Source organism: Diprion similis, chromosome 8 (assembly GCF_021155765.1).
Source record: "Diprion similis isolate iyDipSimi1 chromosome 8, iyDipSimi1.1, whole genome shotgun sequence".
In the NCBI taxonomy this organism is placed as follows: domain Eukaryota; kingdom Metazoa; phylum Arthropoda; class Insecta; order Hymenoptera; family Diprionidae; genus Diprion; species Diprion similis.
In genome coordinates, this window is record NC_060112.1 from 12,039,596 (window position 1) to 12,061,957 (window position 22,362).

General features: G+C 38.4%; 1 protein-coding gene across 2 annotated transcripts in view; it reads right to left on the minus strand.

Annotated features, from left to right (window-relative positions):
• Positions 1-22,362, minus strand: part of LOC124409363 (homeobox protein dve-1) — a 73,561-nt gene that overhangs the window by 45,118 nt on the left and 6,081 nt on the right. The window contains exon 1 of one of the 2 annotated variants that reach the window (XM_046886942.1): positions 6,226-6,696. The exons of the other annotated variant lie outside the window; for it this stretch is intronic. Within the exon in view, the coding sequence (XP_046742898.1) occupies positions 6,226-6,300 (75 nt within the window). The 5' untranslated portion in view covers positions 6,301-6,696. Of the gene's footprint in view, positions 1-6,225; positions 6,697-22,362 lie in introns of those variants that run through there. 2 annotated transcript variants of the gene reach the window in all.

Below are 22,362 nucleotides of genomic sequence, written 5' to 3' on the forward strand. Positions count from 1 at the left end.
GTAGATGTATTGGTTTGAATTACAAAAATGATTTCGCGAATTTTCAACCTTGTCGATACACTGACCGTTATGTTGATTTTTATCGGTATAATAAGGTAATTATTTTTATTCATATCTGTTTATCGAGTCTACAGATAATTATTATCAATTGTGGGGAAATTTGCGGTTTCCTCCGAGTATTTCAGACCTTTGTAAAAAAATGGGCAAGAGAAAAAGTGCCGCAAGATTATCCCTTAAGATAAGAGGTTCTCCCTGTTCGGTTAAATCTTCGTCAAACAATGCCTAGCATTTATCTATTACAAATCTCAAAATTCAGATACATTTTAAAAAGTTTATGGCACAAATTATTTCTTATAAAAATTACGTTACTGCCCATGCGTATAACTTTGTAAATATAAATGACACCCATCATTGTTAGAATTAGAATGAATAAGTCAATATATTTTATTCCTACAAAAAATAGTTGTAACCATTATTTTTGAATGTCCGAAAAATAATTTTTGTTTCCAGAAATTAGATTAAAAAAAAATACAAAACCAATAACAATCATGTTTTCTTTCATTTTTAGGATTATTTGTTCGATTCGAATTTGTTTCAAATAAATTTTCTTCCTCCTAATTTGTAAAGTGATAACATTTTCCAGCTCATACATTTACGTTAGACGCAATAATCATTACTGCAAAAGTCTCCTTGGAATCAACAGTCACGGATATCGTTTACCTGTTCAACTAAATAAAAGTTGATCTTGAAAGTTGCGAAAGAAGAATCTAAAAAACTGATTGGCTCAAGAAATATTTCCTTGATTTGTATGATCAACGACACTCTCGAGATGAATTCATGCATAAGCAATCAATTAACGTGAGAATCATTCCGCTGTAGGTAATATATAATAACAGAATGCGATTCCGGAGTTGAGAAAAACCGCGAAAGCGAACGAGATCGAGCAAACGCGGCTTACAATTAGCTCTCTTTTTGCGCGATGCAAGTTAAGCCGGGAATCCGATCCCGGTTAACAATCCTTACGATAAATTTCTCAAACGCGCATAAGCCGCAGGAGGATTCAATCGTCACCGCAAAGGCGTCATTCCAATTGACGAAAACCAATGGTAGCACCCCGCCGATTTCCTGGACCAGCGACTACCTCGACCTCGACGTAGAATCTCGGCTGTTGGCGCTGATGCTGGCTAGGCGATTGATCAATTGATTTATAAAAATCTATGCCATCTATAAGTCGTTAAGTCTGCTTGGCACGACGGGACAGCAGCCGTCGGCTTATGTAACTGCATGGCATGGACAGGCCGTTTCGACGTTCCTTAGGAGCGCGATCTATATCACATTCGGCAATTTGTTGGAGGTCCTTTTCATTTGCGCGGCTGCATCGATGATCGGGACGAAGAAATCGAAAGAACCCGAAAGCACGCTGTAACGAAAGGAATCGCTTTTCATTTTCAAGACGCCGGAGGAGCGTCAAATCGAATAATTATCATTTCTATTCTTGTATATATACATTCATTATTTTCAATTCTCTGAAACCTATAACTAAACGATAATTTCACCATAAAAACCCTGAGATCTCAATAAGATGTAAAAAAACGTCAATTTTCTTGTTATTTAGTTCATTCAATTCAAAATTTGAGCGATAACAGCTTCAGTGGTTGGCCAGCAGGTGTCGCATCAAGCGCAGCGCTCTCGCGACAAAAGTAATTAGGTTCGATAGAGCTCAGAAAAAAAAAACATATTTATCAAACTTCCATGTTTTTCGATTACAATATGGCAGTCACCTCAAGTCTTATAAAATCCACTTTTTAAAAATCAAATTCATCGATGAATCTCGGTATACAATTCGATTACATCCGATCTATTGACGTCAATTTATCCCTAGTATCCTCAATTTTTTCAATATTTTCTATCCGTGAATTCAAAGATAACGAAGGTTAAAAAGTCGCTTGCATTAGGTAAAATCGGATGCAGAATCAAACGTGGAGTGAATCGGCCGAAATCCTCGTTACCTCTGATCGTAAAATTTGGAATTTTAATAATTTTTGAAAAACGAAAAAACAAGTTTTTTTCCGTTGGAACGCAATTTGTCAGTAACTTCCGCGATGCCGGCACGGAGGGCGCCTATAAAATCTAGCAATATTATCGCATATATATATACCTATAGAGGCGCTAATCTCATCGGTCGTTTCGATAACAAATTCGAATACCCTTGTATATTATAACACGTATATATGTATGCGCGTATATACATGTATACACAGACATACACCCACGCACATATTACGTATATATCCAACGACCGTCGATCAGATATATGTCAGTAATTGAGACGTTTGGAGTGGTTTCAGGTACCCGAAAAGATAATCCACGGATTAAAAGATACCGAACGATACATACCACATAATACCGTTATATAAATCAGATTTCGTCCATAGACGACCGTTTTATACCAACACACACATATATAGAGAATTACAAACGCTGCTGCTGCTGCCGGCGCCGGCGATGCTACTCGCTTTGTACGCGCGAACCAGCCGACACACTGAGTTCCAAATACGTTTGATGTATCGGCACTCGGCAAACGGATAGACGGATTACAATCATTCCGCCGTACTGGGGTGGTCAAATACCGTGACCATGCGTGTCTGTCTGTCTGCTTGCCTGCTTGCTTGCTTGCTTGCTTGCTTGCTTGCTTGCTTGCTTGCTTGCTTGCTCATCGAGCGTTCTTCGCCACCGCCTCGGAACTTTGCGGTCGTATCTCGAGCCCAGTCGTAGTCGGTTTGACGAAATTAACAAGAAAATACGAAGCAAGAATCGTGAGATATTAGCGCTACTTTAAATGATGACAGTTAGTCACAGCTGCAACTCACGGGATTGAATTGTTCAATTTTTCGAAATTTGTGAAAGTAAGTTTATTATGGAATATAACGACTTTGTATCCGCCAGAAAACAAGATATAGTGAACGATAGTTTTATGCTGAATCGAGGGAAATTAAATCTCAATTAACAATGCCGCAATATATATATTTTTGCGTCTAAATTTCTCATAGTGAGATAATTAGGAAGAACGATTCTGAATGGCCTATTTTTCTACCTCCAGTCTCATAGCAGTTTAATTAAATTTCTATACCTAAAGCACTTCGAACAGTTTCATACAAGCCTGAAAACGATCCTCAGCAATATGTTACTATCAATTACAAAGACTTTGTGAAGTAATAGATCAGGGGTTTGTCAACGCTTAGTTTTCAAAAGATGTTTCATTTTGAGACGTATGTATATTATAAAATGTACGGTAGCCGAATGGCACGATAACGGGTTAATCATTTGTAAACTTGCGAACATTAAACGAAGCCCTGAATTGAAAGAATTAATCTCTTGCATGATTTAAATTTTATAGCAGCATTTTAGTACTATGATTAACTTCTAGACGAGTTTGAATCACCGAGTATTCCGTGTGCGTTGTGATTAATATACATATATAAGACCGACAAAGTTGCTCTCGAGATTAATCATGCGCTATGTGATGACTTTGGCAGGATACGACATGCTGTAGAAGTATCTTAGAAAAGTTCGTGAAAATTACTAAAAAAATATATTATCGTCGGTCGTAAAAATAAAAAACGAAGCATTTTATAGAATGTCGTCAGAGTGAAATTATTTTCTCATTATAGAACACACTATAGTTAAACAGAAATCGCGTATTAGCACAAAAACAGAAATGAGGATGGACGTTTCACCAAAAATTTGCAAGTTTTTTGTCTTCTTATAATTAAAGAACTTTAAAATAAATAGAGCATTTGGGATAATCTTGAATTATGAAAATTAGTAAAAAAAACGAGAATTCAGAGAAAAGCCATAAATTTTTGAAACTATATATTATCGGGCTTCAACGTTCAAGGTTTCGTTCGAAAAAAAAAGTTAAATTGTTCTGCCCGGAGGATCTAAACGTCAGACAACCTTAATAACGAACTTGAAAAGGTTAAAAGTACAACTAATTCGCGCTACTTTTCGTAAAGATTTTCTTGTGATCTGTGTGAAATTTTTTTCCCATAATCATCATCATTGTACCTGCTTTTTCGTTTCGAAACGATGATGAAAATTAAACAGTAACAGTAGGACGAAGAAAAAATGTGATGAAAAGAAGAAGGAAAAAGATGGCGGGGCCATTCACTCGATAATCTAATGAACAATTCCAATTCGTTGACATCGATTTCGAGCGATTACCACTAATTTCAAATGTCACCCCTGACTTCGAATGATATCCGAGTATTCTAGGTGATTGACAGTGATTTCTGAATTCAACAGAAAGACAGGAGATAACATCATTCAGATCTCATCAAATCTGCTTCCACTAATATCCATTTCACCGAGTGATTTCCAATGATTTTTCAGTGATTTCCGGATAGAATATAATGACAAGTAATTACAAAGAGTATATAACTGAAAACCACGAGAAAACGGTGAAAAATAATCGAAAATCGTACACTAATAACTTGGGCGAACGGAAAATTCGTGAAAGCAAACTACGAAAGACATAAATCACGAGAAGGTTAACCCATTGAAACCATGGACTCTTCGTCCATCCGCGCTCCTTCAAAGGCTCCTCGGGAAAAAAACGAAGGACCTAGCGGCGTTGCTCGGTGTGTGTAAAACGGCGCGCCGTTGGGATACGGGATGGCTTCGGAGCCCGGGAAGAGAAGACAGGAAGAAGGCTGGGGCAGCACATCCGTAGCGTGTCCACGGGGCCGTGACACCCTCGCCCGGCGCTGGTACCCGAAAGCCTAAACCCGAGCCGTTGAGCCGGGGATTATCCGCCTCTATCTCGTCGAGCCGCGCATTTGTATCATGGAAGAGTTTTTTAGCCGCTGCTTTTAGCCTCCGTTCACCACCCCCCGGATAAAATAATCTTCGAGTTTGATTCGGGCCCGCGTCTGAGGCCTCGTTCCCTTTTATCGAACTGAGAGAGAACTGCAAAGAGTTGCATGAAGATCGGGAACAAGTAACTTATCGTACTTTTGAAGATTTTTTTTGAGAGAACGGTGAGCAGCTTTGATAGTAGTGGGACTGAAAATATTTTTGAAAATTAACGGAAAAAGCTTTAGAGATTTAAAAATCACGTCAAATCTTACTCCTGTAGGAATAGCTAGATTTTCACTAAAAAAAGAAGTGATATTTCATTTCAAAAAATTCACAGAGTGATTACTATAACTTTGTTTAGTTTACAATATTGTATCAGTTGATTGAGACCTGAACATAGATTTTATATTGTTACAACAGCATCAGATTGTGCCAAGAGTTATGAAAGAAAATATATTACGTGCGATCGTTATTGAAAAGAATACAATAACATTTTTTCGTTATTTATGGTAAAAAAAACAAGTCTAGTTGAAGACTGAATAGTGTAACAACTACAAAATTTTCTCCCTCTGAAAAATAATCTTTGAGATAAAAATAGTAATTTCCTTAAATATTGCAGAGATCTCGACTAATTCATGTTTGTTTCGACCCAGAATGTCGACGAGTCAGTGAAAATCAATGAGTCGCAACACGTGGATAATATTCAACATTCGCAACATTGATCGGAAATGTTTCAATCCTTTTATCGCGTAGTAATTTGTAATAAATACTGAATGTACAAAATCATCACATTGTTTCTCACTAATTGAAATTTTTCCTATGCATATTTCGTACGATTCAAAACCGATAAAAACACGTCATGGATGCAAGCGAGTAATTTCGGAAGCGAATAGCGAGATAGTAATTCGAAGTGGCGTGTAAAATTTAGGCTTCGAGACGTCTTGAGCAGCGTTTTTTAGCGATGTAACGGTCATAGCTCTGACGAAGAAGTTTGTTAGATGGCCCAGGCGAATCTCCTCACGGCTGACGAAATTGGAGTAGGTAGCCGATTTCTTATCGCTGTGCGAGGATTGAGTCGTCGTTCGTTTAACAAGTGGATCGCAGTGACAGGAAGAAATTTCACTGCCGTTTCAGCGCTCCAATGTCGAGTTGTGAAATAGTATCGTTTAAAAACTTGGTAAAATGAAAAAAAGAAAAAAACAAAAAAAAAAAAACAAACGATATCGCTTCGAAAAATTTAACGAACGGTGATTAATTGGGCGTTCCCGTTAATAGGTTAAATTCTAAATATCTTAACACGCTGCTCGTAATCTGCACATCGATCGTGCGTTGAGAATAGATAAGACGGAGGCGTTGCTTAAAACTTACCTGAACTTGATCAGGTTTCGTATTAGCGGCCACCCAAGCCTCGGCGAAGGTCTCCATAGCGCTCTGAAAATCCATTCCCCTTATGATTTTAGATGTCCCAAAAATCCAGTCCCAACGTCGCAGGCATGTTTGTCGTCAGAGGGAAGAAAAAGGAGAGAAAACAAATGTCACCACACACTTTCACCCCGTCGTCGTATCGTCTCCGCAATGTTCTCCGTTTTTAGGACGAGTCCGCGTTTTTCCCGCTCGCGCCCGATTATAAACGTTTATTCGGGGATTTAAACTTGGCGCCAAAACACCGAGGGAGGATGGGTAAACGGCTCGGCGGGCGGTTTGAAGCCTGCTGCCCGCTGCCTTTCCCCCTCGCACGAGTCTATAACAACAAAACACAACTAAATTGCAATTACTGTTCGGCGTTATTTCGATTATTATTACAACGCGGTTGTCTCGTTTTGCGGTTAAATTCACGTGACAAATCTGACGTGGACAAACAATGAAACCGCGTTGCAGTCAGCACGTGAACATATTCCTACAATATTCGATAAAAACTAAGAAAAAAAAAATATATTCTCATAAGTCATAGAACCGCACTTTTCCTTTTTTGATAGTTCAATTTCGCGAAAATATCTGCACGGATATAACCCTAGTCAGGATTTTTCGAACCTACATAAATCTCGATTCACAGTCCAAATCGATTGGTTTCCAACAAACGTGTTGCAGGTAGAAAAAACTAGGATGCAGTTATGATTTTTATCCCCCCTCTCCCTCACGTTTCTCAAACGATTCGAATTACTCCCTCGCGTCCGCACTGCAAACCGAATAAAGGTTGCCGGATTTTGAATCCACGGTCTCGAATTGGGTTCCTTTGGGTATAACTACGGCGTCTCTAAAAGCTGCGCTGAGTTTGAAAGCGTGGTCGAAGCGAGCGTGCGAGCGTGCGAGCTCCCGAATAGCGTTCGTGTGCGACGGCGCTTCGCGCGCGACTGTGACTGTGCGCTGATCGAGAGCGTCGCGGCGCCTTCGATCCTCCCCGATCCTCCCCGATCCTCCCCGATCCTCCCCGCCGACTGCCGTTGCGGATCGTCGCGCGCTTCGCATCCCTGCGTTAGTTCCCGGGATAGGAACGGAACGGAGAATCGCGTCCGCGTCAACCCCTGAGGTTCCCGGCCTCCGAGGGGTGTGTCTTGGGACAAGGCACGCGTCGTCCTCGGAACGCCGCTCCCTCTGCGACGCCGCCGCGACGCCGAAGAGAGGGACGATGACCACTGACAGCGGGGGTGGATCGGCACTGCCTCTCGCTAAAGAGGAGCTCCGTCTCATCCGTTTCGCGGAAGGGGGGGAAGGGGGGGGGGGTGAGGGTGAGGGTGAGGGTGTCTTAGGTTCCCGGTTTGCGGAAAACCCTGTATGGAAATTTAAAACGTATTTATACATATGTATACCTGGTGCAGATGTGGCTTGGATCTTGGTCCGACGATCGTTCAAGTATGTACCAAAGACGTACAGTCTGGTCAAAAAACTGTTAAGAGGGAAATATCGTACAGCGAAGGCTCGAAAGTGCAACTAACGATGAAATGATATTTCCTTCGGGAAGAAAGAAAATATTTTAAAGCATTCGTTTTAGCTAGGATAGCATCATTATTAATGACTTTGAAAATATTCGAGGATTCAATAATTTCTGGAATGATGAATATCATGTCGTTTGAACGATTTTAACGAACTGTGGATCATCTTGATCGCGGATTAATAGGACCTCTTCGAAGTCATTAGTCATTGTGTTATTATTTTCTGTATTGAGGGAATATTGTTTCAAATGAATTAAACTTCGTCAACTCTGGTTGCACTTTGAAACCTTCGTTACGTCATAATTGTGTCTTTATTTCGAAATTTATTCAGAAGACTATTATTTACGTCGTTAGATATTTAAATCTACAAAATTGCGCCGATATTGATTGTGATCAACAAGTTTAAAGATAGAATCCGTTTCCGCAAATTTGTACAAAGTCAGGTGAACGTCCCGTTTATCCCTTTATGTTTCAAGAAATTTCAAAACATGTTATCTGATATTGAAAGATTCCACGAGCTTTAAAAAAATATCAAGTGATTTCAGTGGTTTCTCGGGATCTCATACTTTCATGTGTTCAATCGATTTTACATATATGATTCAATCATGTCACGGGATTTTAGAATATTCACGCCTTTTGAAAATATTTTACGGGATTCGTATTGATATCTGAAGATTGTGAAAACTTCAAAGAATTTTGACAAATCTTTTGGGATAGCGAAATAGCTGTGTCGATTATTGAAAAAAATTGAAGCGATTTTAAAGAGTATAGTAAATTCCATCGACGGTTGATCTCTGAAAAAGCTATTCCGAAATTTCGAAATTCCAGATAGTTTGGAGCAATCGTCATAGAACGTTGATAGCTTGAGCAAAAAAGTGTCACCTCTTAATTTAAATTCGCTCGTAATAATTTTCATTGATTCCTCATTACGTATAATCCATCAATTAATTATTTTCTCTTTATCGGTATAGAAACCGCACATTTTTCCTTTTGCAGATAACATATAATCATAATAATGAAAGAGTTAAATGATCCGACAGAAAATATTTCCTACAGGAGCAATCTCTGTGCTCGATTACAGTTATCAGTAATACAAATGCAGTACGGGTGGATATATTAATGATATTACACAAAGGAAAGTTATCGCCGGGGATTTTAATCGTGTACGGAAGAATGGTACACAGGTACGCACATATGTGTAGGTATATATGCGTATATTTTATAGGCCACTTCCGGCTATACTATAGAATAGATGCTAAATATTAAATCATGAACGAAGCAGAGAGTGTAGGTAAGTTGAAGAGAAAAAAAATTGAAGAATGAAATTAATAAAAAATTTGTAATTGATCGTTTCATTAACTCTGCAAATTATTTATCAAATTTTAAATAATCGTTGTGAACAGTTTCCTTGGTATCGTTGAAAAGGTCAAAAGTACTACTTTCAGATGAGATGAAAAATTGACCAAGTTTTCATAATTTTAAAATAAAAACCTAAAATATTATTACTTATATAGAATTGACTAATTTTTATTTCTACTCTCTCCAATTTGCCGATTTATTTTCCTCTTTCTTCCTCGCATCGTCTGCAGGATTTTACGTACGGTAGAGACTTCGAGACTCTGAGAATAATTCCTGTCTATTCAATGGAGATGAGAGTCAATGGATGTCGACAATTTCTGTAAATATAGTCTCTCGCCGATTTCCCCTCGTCTCCAGCAGGGAGACTATAACAGTGTTTCACGCTCGGGAAATCCAATATCTCAAGACTTCTTCACCCACCTTCATGCATGGGTACATAAAATTCCTTCAACGCGTGTCTATACGAGGCTAGACAATAGATATCGCACATGACAGGATTAAAGCTCGACCTCATCTTTGTCTCGGAGTTAAGCAGAGGCTGCATTCTGCAAGTTTAACAGGATTTCCCGCCAAAAACTTTCTTTGATGCAAGAAAATTGATTTGAAAATGAACCAAAAATCTCAGAAAAAAATGTACAATGAAACAGTTAATCCTTATGAACATTGAACAATATTTATACACACGAATATCAGTATTCTCATTCTAACAGTAGATATAACTTTTCACACCACAAGGAGACAAATTTCTAGTTAAAGTTATTATACAATTATTCATTTTGTCAATTTTTATAATAACCGAAAAACATTGTTTTTGATACATAATGAAAATGAGTTTTATAGTTGTAACCAGAAAATTCAGTATGTGATACTATTTCTTCTAATTACAGTCACGCATACTCTATTTATTTATTTATTTATTTATTTATTTTTTTTTTATTTTACATAGTGATAATTGAAAACTGATCAACGAAATTAAATAGTTACCTTTGCTAATTTTTTAAATAGCGACTAATTTTGCTAGAATTTTCTATCACTTGCTATAACAAATAGAATTTTTCTTCAATGCAACCGAAAACATTTCGTTGACCTGCCATGAGAATCCATAATTCCAGTCACTGGCAAAACCATAAAAACGTCAATTGAAGCCTGATATTTGTATAATTAAAAATCTGTGTGCACTTCGATCACACAAGGTTTCCGGATATTTAGGGTTCGTATGACTCGAATTACGGAAGTCACGATGTTGAGTAGCCAAAATAAGAGCATTAGCTAGAGATGTATATATGTATGACGGAGTAAATTATTAAGCACTCAAGTATTAACGAATAGACCAGTTCATAAATCACAATTAGTATTCGTGGGCGTATTAATATACATATATATCATGACATTATACATATATATGTATATATATGTCATGTATCAGGGGCTCAGTGAACGCAGATAAATCGTATCTTAAATTTGAAGCAGAACCACGACTCAAACCGAATTTATAATTTGCGAATCAACCCCGTTCAGAGATAATAGCTCAAATACTTTTCACTTCCTTAGAAAAAAGGATCGATTCATATATTCCAATAGTTAGTGCGAAAAGCTTTCAGGTAATTTTTTTAAATCTCACGTTATTCTTCATACAATTTGTAATCACGAACAAATGATTAAAAAATATTCGGAAAACGTTTCGTTCGATTATTAACATCTGTAAATTATATTTGATGATTTCAAGAACGTCCCGTTTCAAAATCATTCTCATGGGTTTAAAAGATTCGAAACGTACCGAAAAGACGTTCTTATACTTTTCCAAGAATTTCGGATATTGTTTTCAACTTTTCGATAAATTTCAAAAAAATAAATTCCGTCCTACAACTTTGAAAAATATTCTTTAACGATGAATTGGAATCTAAACTTAAAACCAAATTGCACTTTCTTATGCAAACTGTCTGCCATTCCTAAAATTGCGATACAATTTTATTTCCACTGCAGTAATTTACAAATCTCACTGCGAAAATGAACGAATAGAAATCCAGCGAAGTCTCTTTTAGTTTGCGGGGCTAAGTCTCCTTAATTAAAGAGTCACATCACGTGTACTTAGCAAGGATTCTCAGGAAAAGATAGTTCTCCGAACTTTGCAACGTACTTACGGTACGAAGATTACAGAAACGGTTTCTAAGCTTGGCAGTAATGAGTAGGTAACTAACAGTTTCCCGAACGGGTTCGTAATCTGTGTCATCATACAGCGTTGTTACACCGAAAATGTTATCATGACACCAATTAGGTGATATCCTCAAAAATTGCGACACGATCATCTATTCAGGGCTTACATGATCGAAAGAAAAAAAAAATAGAAAAAATAAATCGATCGATCTGAATGTAAAATGCCATTTTTTCTGAAGTTCTCACATATTTCTGTGAATTAATGAATTGAAATGTATCAAAATCATTCTGACTGTTCAGAATTGAGTACTTTAACGTACTCTCAGTACCTTATAGATCAATACCAAAGACTACCGCTAATATAAAATGCAAAATGTTAATATCGAGACTTGGAAACTGCAGGAAACTCAACATCGCAATTGTATTATTACATTTACAACCAGGGTTTACAATATTTTCCATCAGGATGAATCTTTTTTTCGTGGACCTAGTGACAAATGTATAAACAATAGGGTGTTTCATTGGGGAGCAACATATTTTTCGTTCCCATCTGAAAGATTTTTTGTATACAGCGAAAAATCAACCTTCTCGCATAAATGTCTCCAAATCCAATTTTGAATGGCTGCTCTCAGAGTTCAAAGTTTTGCTATTTGAATAATTTACTCACGGAAGATGTCATTTTTCCAACTGTTGTTATTCAGCCACATTCATATTGACACGATCTTGATCCTAAAAGCATTTTGTAGAGGATCAAATCCTCTACAAACGTGTCGAACAAGCTCAACCCGTAGGTCAAACGACTCAAAAGTTATAAGCCTCAGTTCAAAGTCAATTTTGTCTAAAAATTTATTGAAAAGTTTATCAGCGGCTTTCAAAAAGCTTCGATCAAGGATCAAGTCCATGTCCTCACTATACGTGGCTGAGTGCAAGTAACAATTAAACCTTTTCCTAAAACTAACATTTCCTCCCCGTTATTCAACATATTATTTATCGTCAATATAATATGCAGAGAAAACTTCAAATCACTCTGATAAATATTTGAAACAATCCACCGGACCAACTCACGCTATCCAACCGATGAACGCATTCTCCATTTATGAAACAAAGACCCGACGAAAGCGAGTTACATGAAAGGCTATACAAGCAAGGGTTTGTCGGTCCAGGGTTGCATAATGGTTTCGCCTAAAGTGGGGGTGGTTAGACAGTGCAGCAGCAGCACCAGCCTGGATGCAGCAATCTGTGTGCAAAGCGGTGATAAAGTTGAAAGCTCGTCCGCGGCTGGTAGGGATGAAAGGGGAAGGGGGATGCACCGAAGCAGGCTTAACGATATTCGAGGGGCGTGTCGAAGGGGCGTCTCACAAACTTGCGGGCGGAGCCTTCAATCGAACCACCCCTTGCCGAGCTTTCCCGAATTTCCACCTCTCTCTCTCTCTCTCTCTCTCTTGCTCTTACCCCCACCCCCCTCCCCCCACCCGCCGCCCCCCTTTTTATCATCCCAAGAATTTTCCAGGCGTTAGCAGCGTCGCGCGACGCGGGGAAAGCACGCAGACCCATTTCACCGAGGGAAGGAAGGGCGCGGCGGGCCGAGCAACGTATGCCCAGAGCTAATTTGCCCAAGCTTACGGTAAAATTACGAGCCCCCGCACGATGCATCGGAACATCCTCATCTCCTCGAGGAAGCGGTTCGCGTCTTCTCCCCCCCCCCCCCCCCCCCCCTCTTCGTCCCGCTCTTCCTCTCGCACTCTCTCTCTCTCTCTCTCTCTCTGTCTCTCTTTTTGCCCCCGTCTGTCTCTCTATAGCTTTCTCTCTTGGGGGCTGCTGCTGCTGCGGTCGCGGATGTGTTAGCCAAACAGAAAGTACTCCGGAAGATGTCTAGATTTATTCGGGGAGGTTCCAAACCTTTGGTGATAGTAATGCCGAAATTCTGGAGAAAAAAAGTTATCCCAATGGGTTTCAATATGAAGAGGTGATTGACGTTGAAATTTCATGAGTCTTAGGGACTAAATACTATTTGAAAGTCATCGTGACGTAGTCGAAGAAGCTACTCGTACGTATAAGAATATGCTCATTGTTAGTGATTTTAAAGTTTCATAACTGCAATAAAAGTTTCCTAAATTTTTGAAAATTTTCACAGTGAATTTGTTATATATATTTTATGTACTTACTGTGACTTTTTCCAGAATTTTCTCATCATTGTTCGATAATTGATTTTTGTTTTGTTTACCAACCGATTAGTTGAATTCTATTTTACTGGCTGAGAAAAGTTTTCTTTTAAAGAGGATCGATGAGTCATGAATCAGTAAAAGTTTTTCGACAGTTATGTTACAAAAATTGTATCGCGTTAAACATTTATCAAATGAATATACACATTCAGAAACTGCGATGGCTTAACTATACGTAAAATGCTGGAAAAAGAATTTATAAAATTTATTAACAAGACATCGATTTCCCATTTCAAATCATTTTAAAATGGTGAATAAATCTAATTCGTTTGTCTGATTTTCCTCTGCTATGTGAATCACTTTGTTCAAGAGACTATTTTCTACAAACTCACTGACAAGCAACTCTCATTGTCATGTTAGTATCGTCAAGTATTATTTAATTAATTTGTTCTTCAGCAATAAATAGCAACGTTCAACTGTTTATTCAAAGAAAATATTTCTTCAGATTTTGCAAAAAAAAAAAGAAAAAATAGTTTTCTCATAAAAATTAGACACTGTTGAATAAAAGCGATTGAATCCGCCATATTTTTTACCATTTTAAAGCGATTTCGGATAAATAACCAAGTACCCAAGTTCTTGCTTGGAATTTTTATATTTCTTTCTCTTGCATTTTCAATGCTACACATGCAGAGTCAAACTTTTACGAAAATGATTCATCATATTCCTGAATTATCTATATACGCTTAAAATTTATCAAGGATAAACGTTCAACCAATTAATTTAATAATCCAACTTCCTCTAATCAGTCTGGATTGCATATGAAAATTAATAACAATATCTTCATCGCAACGAGGCAATGTTTAGATGACTGTGATTTCGACGAACAGAGGAATTGAGCCTCTTAATCTATATCTATTGATAAAATCCATTTGATTTCACCGGCTGCCGTGCTAAGCCTTAATCTAATCTTGACCACTACAGTGAAAACAATACAGCTTTCGGCTATATAATCTGTACTCTGACAGGAATCGAAGTATCACCTGAGAAAACATTGTTAGTACATTGAAACTGCAACCGGATAAATAATTTGATTCAATGCTATAAACGGTTACAAAATTATTATGATAAAATTTTTATCAAATTATTAAACGATCATATTCGTGAAGAAGAACGAATAACTGATATTTCTCTAACATAAACAGTTTTATTTTAATGTTGTTTTAGAATTTCTCTATGAACGGGAAAAACAGTTTCGCTAGTAAAACGATAGATATTTTTTAAACGTCAGTAAATACATTATGTAATTTAAAATTTTTCACCGTTACGTTTTTTATAAAAAAATTTCAACTTGAAATAAAAATTCACACATAACTTACATTTCTAAAGAAAAAAATATCCGAAACTTATATGAGAATGTTTCAGATCCCGTTCAGCGATGTTCAAAAAACAGGGATAAGAGAACCAAGGTGCTCAGAGTGAAACGTGCGAGAATCTCGTTGGAGCTAAATGCCCAATATTATACACTCATATGTATAGATAAATTACATTATAGGCATGCTAAGTAATAATTAAATCGCGACACCGTATAGATCGGATTTGATCTTGCATAATCGTGTTTTCAGATATATATTATGTACCGTATAATCTATATTAATATACACCAAGGACATTCCTATAAGTGTACGAGCCATGATTATAATGCAGATATAATCGACTAATAATGATCTAATGAAAAGTTTTTACAGTTATTTTTATATTCACCCATTACCCATCAATTACAACCGAAAAGTGCCTATTTTACTATGAATTCCTCCACGTGTTACCGATTTCTTAATTCCTTTTATAGGAACGACTCATACATAGGTGGATAGAATATGCAAATTTTTAAATTTGCGCTGCAGGAATTCCAGGGGCATAATTGTTAAAATATACGCGAGGTATGGGATGTACGTGAAGGGGCTTCGCATTTTCAAAATAAAAATATCGGGATGTGATCCCGAATGTAGAGTGTCTTGGAAGTGGGGCGCGTATGTTTCGAGACAAATTGAAAACCATTTGGCGAATCTCCTCGAGCTCTGTGAGTGTTAATAAATTCAGATTTACGACGGCTCCGGAGGGTCACCGAAGATGCATACGTATCTTTACGTTGCGAGGTTATACGTATGTTATACACACACACACACACACACACACACACACATACATGTATATATATGTATACATTTATATTCGATTCTCGGTAAATTATCATTTATTGTCTATAGGCAATAACGCGGAGGCTGCAGTAAAAATACCGGAACGTATGTATACGTATAATTTAACAGATACATCTGAGCGAACTTCCAATTTTGTAAACGTGTTTAAAATCTTACGCGGAATAGAAGAATAGAAGTGGTAAATTGGGGTTTGTTTAATCCGCAAAGTAAATACTTGTAGGTATGCAGATTCAAAATCTGATTCAACAGTTTTGTGAAATTGTAAAAAGCACATACATATGTTCTTCAATAATTATTTGAAATTTGAAAAAGAAATGGAAATCATCCATGTTTATTGGGGAAAAAATGTTTGAAACAGTGAATACGAAATACCATTCGATATGTCATTCCGCATTCCAGATCCACATGGAGTTCAAGTGAAACCTTTTCAAACAGGGATGTAATACCCAGAGTTCGAAATGTACGCACGCATATATTTAACATTGAGACTGCGTCCCTTTGTAAATCTACAAATGTTGGTATCACGTGAATCTGAATATCAATATTGAAAGTGTGCGCGAGTTTATTGCAGCAAGCATTGCCCCGGCTTCCCTTTTTCCTTATTCTAACTCGAAGAACCGAGCGATCGTTTCAAAGTCAATTGTATATGAGCGTATCGTATTCCTGTATTTTATACACCCGTATTTTATGAACCCGAATAAATGTGTGCTTTAGAACGAAGAAGCAAGAAAAAATATGCACAACGATGTATTCCTTCGATTTTTCAATCTGCACACGCAGTTTACATCTAGTATAATGTGCATATAAGTTTCAACTGACTTTGTTGTTCACAATCTGGAAAAGTAGAGCTAATTTTATTGTTTTATTCATCATTCGGTTGTTTCAAAATGATTTCATTAGAATGAACAGGATTTTCTAAACGAAGGGAAATATTTTTTTTCATCAAAAGCCAACTTAGGGATAGAGTAAAGCAATTTTTTGCATGTTAAGAAATCTTGAAATTCACTACTTTAACTATATCAGTTAACTATATCAATTAACTATGAAAGAATTTCTAAAACAAATGAATGATTACGCTCAAAGAAATTAATTTTACCGTTCAATACGCAAGCTGAAAATTATCATCATCAAGCGAAAAATATTCTACAATTCTTGTCAAGCCATTAAAAACTATCAATTTAGTAAGCTTAAAAAATCGTAAGTGAATAGTTTCCGGAAAAATAATCTGTTCAAAATTTAAGCACGTTTTAAAGTTGACATGCACAGTGACATCTCAAAGCACACGAATTAATTGATACGTGAGTATTAGTATAATAGAGTCCATTAATTGACATTAAATTAGTTTTTTGACAAAACTAATCAGATGCATTTGGTAATCTTATCCTTCCCTGTTCTTTCGTTTTTCTTTTTTCACAATCTGTAACCAGTATTTGCGTATTAAATATTGTCAGAGATGTGTCATTTCTAGGATGGTATAACGAAGGAGGATAAAATATCCTTGAATATCGTATACATGTAACGTCAGGCGTCTTTCACGGATAAACAGCGTGCAGAACAGCGTGACGGAAACCGCCGCAATTGTCTAATTCTCTACTACGTATGCACGTAAGGGGGTGGATGAGGGTGGAGCTTTGCATCCGTGAGTCGTGGGCCAAAGTAAATTTTAATACGTAGTTGAAGCTCCGTCAGAACCAGGGTACCTGATATACATATGTACTCGGGGGCAGAGAGACCGTAACACTATCACGAGCAGCCGGCTTGTTCCAACTCCGTCGAACTGGGAAAGCGCTCCGTATAATCCCCGAGCCTTTGAGGAAGAGATAGACAGATAGAGGGATGGATAGAGAGTGAGAGAGGGAATTATCTGCACATTTGACGACGTGCACGGGGACATGTGTGTTCTCCGTTACAAACTCAGTCGGCAAGTTAGGGGGGGCGGGGGTGGAGGCTCAAAGGCAAATTTGAGGTTTTGAAATTTGGATTAGAACCCCCACGTGCTGCAGGTCGATGCTCGGGGACGAGGCGGACGATGCGTCAAGCTGCTTAGATCATCGCTGTGTGAGAGTTGCAGCCTTTGGAGACGACTACGTTATACATAATCTCTAGAATGTCTGACCAGCAGGGAAAACAGCCCTCGTAATAATTTGATACCGATGATACAATAAATTGGTGTTAAGGCTTTACTGAAAAAAAAGTTAGATAAATAAATTACAGATGTAATGTCGGAGTGACCAGAAAATTTCGTATTGACAGACAATTCAGAATCATCTCACACTAAATATAAATGTTAACTTGTAGTGCAATTACTTGTGAATTGAAATGCAAAATACATGCTTAGGTATTTAAACGCCTCTTATTATCTCAAACTGTGAACAAAAACTGTTCATTTACACACTCCGGTTTTGGTACGCGTAATCTAAATTACCATTTGATTAGGGTTAACAACATCCGGCTTGTGCGAATACGTCATTTCGTAACTGCTAATATAATGATTATACAATCGGAAGTTTAAAAACATTCGATTGAAAATCTAAACTGCTTTATAACGTACAAATCTTGCGCTAATCTAGGAAAGATTATTTGATACAATTTTTTTGCAATTTTCTGCTCTATCTTGAGCATCAATCTTGTATTACTGGCAAAATTATTGATAAGTAGAAATTGTAGTAATTCCCTTAGCTGGAAATGAAAAAACTACAATTTTTAATAAGACTATAAATAAATTTAAAACTAATCTCTTGCTCTTGTTCTTGATTATAGTCTCCGTAATCAGTATTTCTACAGTAAGTGATTATCAGATCAAAAATTTTCATTCACTGATTCAAACCAGCTCCTAATTACTAATATATGTACATTACAGTCGATGCGAGATAACACTTTCTTCCAAGCATTAATGATCGAGACGTGAATTTCAGCTGTAATATCGCGTCTGATTTAACGGGAAAAAATTTCAATCGGTATTAAAACTTTATGCTAACACATTTAACTTCTTTATATATTAATAATTCACTGCTGTAACAAAAACGATGTTTGCACAAAATTGTAAAGATCAAAACGGCCACAAACGCGTTTTTATCAAGTGCACAGAACTCGATTATAAGCCAATTCATCCCGCGGTCTTTTCTCTAAGCCTGACGTACCGCAACCCACACGACGTAATCGTGTAGGATGTCGTGAAGTCGGGGGCTAAATTGCTGGAAGCACGCGCGTCGAGAGAAGGGGAAATGCGTCGATTTTACTACATGGGGCGGAAAAGCGCGGACGTCCCGAAGCCGCGCTGCTCGATCATGACGCGGGTTGCTTCCAGGGCGAAAAGGAGGTGTAAAGGGGAGAGAGGAGCGGATGGAAAGAGCGGGGGGGAGGGGGGGGATGGGCAGGGGGTAGGAGGATTCGAGAAGCTAAGTGGCGAGGCACGGCAGAGAAGCAAGGGTTAACTCAATAGAGCCATAAGTCAATTACTTATCGCGAACACCCTGATATACATTGTGGATACCTACGTTCAGCCGACGAGGCATATAGACGTCGCGACGCGATTCGACGCGCCGCGCCTCCAGATACCCGCGACTCGACTGGAGACCCCCTTGCAGAGGGTGTGAGAGGGAGAGGGAGAGAGAGAGAGACGCAGTTGCGAGAATATCTTTGATGGACGCTTCTCAAGAAAATTCAGTTAGTTAGCTTTGTGTCCTGCAAAGAGCAACGCCCCCCCCCCCCCTGTCCTCCCTGGCTGTCTGTGTCCCCGGCTCAATTAAGTTTCCGTTGTTAATTAACATCTAATATAGCCTACTCAATTTGTCGCCTCTGTATGTCTACGCGTATGCGTGCAATCATACCTATATTTATGTCTCGGCGTATGCTCGTAGCATGGAAAAAAGGTCCCGTACAACTACGCGACGTAACAAGCGTATGGGAAGAGTTGAAACAACCTTTAAAAGCTTTGTTCCCCGTCAGTTCTATTAGAATCCTGATGCACTACGTGTAGGTACGCCAAAGGGTTGAAGACAGGTTTACTCTCGGCGAAAAGTGTCTTGAATACATTGCAAGACATTTCAAGTCTGTTACACGTAAATTCATGGAAAGTCATTTAATTCATGTGCATTCACTTGAAGTCATTGAAGATTTCTATGTCACGTGAAATCACGGTTAGTCTAATAAAGTCAATGGACATAGGTCAATTAACGTAAATGCAAGGCAGCTAATGTGGTCTGAACTGACTCGATGTCGTTTGAAGTCATTTCAAGTCACGTAAAGTAGTAAATCTGAACGGACACAACGTCATTTGAATTTATTTCAAGTCACATAAAGTAATAAATCGTGTGGAGTCAACTGAAATGATTCGAGGTACATTTGAGGTCGGTTGCATGAAGTAAAGGTCGTGTCAGGTTACTTGAGATCGTACGAGCTTCATTAATACAGTTCTTACGCATGTCATTAAAGTCATATGTATTAATCGAATCGAATCTGATAGGATCATGTGAATTAATGTAAAGTCGTAGAAGTTTTCAAATTATTTAAAGTCACACCAGTTCGCTTCAACTCATTTCGAGACATCCGACGCCGTATGAGGTGACTTAAAATCACTTGACTTAAGTTCATGAAAGCATTTAAAATCGTTTATATTTTTAAGTCACTTGAAGTGTTGCAGTCTCAAAGTCAGACGTAGCTGTAGGTAATACGTGCTGCACCTTATACCACCTAACCCTTAAGTGAAGGCAAAACTCTCACCACCTTAACCGAGCTGGGTATTATTATAATTTGAAAGATAATGTCTGCCGTCTTCCGCACCATATATTAGGATGCAGCATTTAATACCGTGTACCAAGCCTTCCGCAACTTCCGCAGGTGGTGTTTTAGCCCGTGCGGGTTTGTAGATATATAGATGGCGTGTATAATACAGTATATCACGCTGAGAAAACTTCGAGCATAGATAACCTACTTGAAGAGTTAGCCCGCGTACATGCAAATTTCTGAATTATTATGCCATCCCCCACACAAATATATATATATACGTGTATATTATCTCCGACGTCGCGGAATTACGCTGCTGCAATGTATTTCACAGGCAGTTATACTGGAGTCTATATGCATCTAAATTTTCCTCCGTACCTCTGGCTACGCTTCTCGAGTCGGGGTAATTAGCGAATCGCTTATCCGTTTGTAGTTCCGGCACTGTTTTCACAGCTTTTTCAAACCCGCTTTACTGAATCGTAGCTGAATGCGATTTCCTTGAACTTGGTTATAAGTAAACAGTTATCCATCTCAAAAGCACATTCACACATAATGAATCGGAACTTCGCTGCTCAGTCAATGTGGCGTTCGATTTATTTGATGATTGTAATCAACTTGATAATTGTATGGCCGTTTAGGGACAGAAAGTTGGAATCATCATCGATCCCTTGGCCAGATATGGCAACTTTGAGAGAATATCGAGTACCGAACATGAAAGGATGTAGAGACATAAGTCAGGACCCCTGTTCTATCTTGTTAGTCCTGCCTCGATGGAAGTCTTGGATTCTAACGGCTCTCAAAGTCCAGGCAGAACCGCCAAAGCTCGGCTACCAGAAGCTGGCTTACCGTTAGTTCGCCTCAGAGTGGTCATTACGACGGCCACTGTGCGTTCAACGGTCTTTCGAAATTTCATCCGAATAAGACGGATCCTAGAATCAATGCAATGTAACCGTGTTGCCGCAACTTTCCCAATTAGAGGGACTCACCTGCTGAGTTGCAGCCCTTCGCATGCCTGATTATTGCCGCCCTTCTGGCTGACCACCGTTTATCGGCTGGTCAGTTCAAGAGCTTCCGACCCACGTTGTGTTGTGGTCTGCGGTCCTTTTTTTTTAAGTTTTGAGGCAGTTAGCCTGATTGCAATTGTTTTGGTGATTTCTTTTGCTGATTGTCCGTTCTTACTACGTCTTCTCCATTTCACCATGAAGTCCAGTGAAGATGAAAAACAGTTCCATCCGAAACTATTGGATTCTATACCAGGTTATTTCGTGAAAATGTCACGTACACAATTAAACGCTGAATAAATCCGCCTGCATTTATGCAATTCAGGGTGCATTAACCAACATCAGCCTGCCTGCAGGCAACTCAGAGTACATTTTACCGATCAACATTCGTCTCATCGTTCATGATTCGCTGACGCCTAACTCTTTCCAATTAAATCGCTGGACCACGGGATGGATGCCGATTGGTAAAATGTATGTTAAAATGCATGAATTCAGATGGTTCGGTAAAATGTAACCTAAATTACATAAATTCAGGTGGATTTTGGTGAAATGTACCCTGAGTTGCATAAATTCAGGAGGTTTACGGTAAATGTACCCTGAGTTGCATAAATTCAGGCGGGTTCCAACAAAGTGTACTCTGAATTGCATAAATGTATACAGACTTGCCTTATAAATTGTACAGTCTACACTATGAATTAGGCGTTGACAAACGGATCAAATGGTTTCTAGCGAAAGGCGGGTTGGTATCGATTAGGGGCTGTCGAAAAATTTGAACCACGAGGGTTGGGCCGAGGGGGCGCGGGTGCGTTCCGAGACACGTTTAAAGAATTAAGTCTTGGTAATACGAAAGAAGATTCTCGAAGCCGAGGTCTGAAAGCGAAGCATTGTCTGCAGCGTAAGCCTGGCATTCAGTGGCCTCCTGGCTTCGCGTATAAATTGCGATGGAGAACCGGTAGAG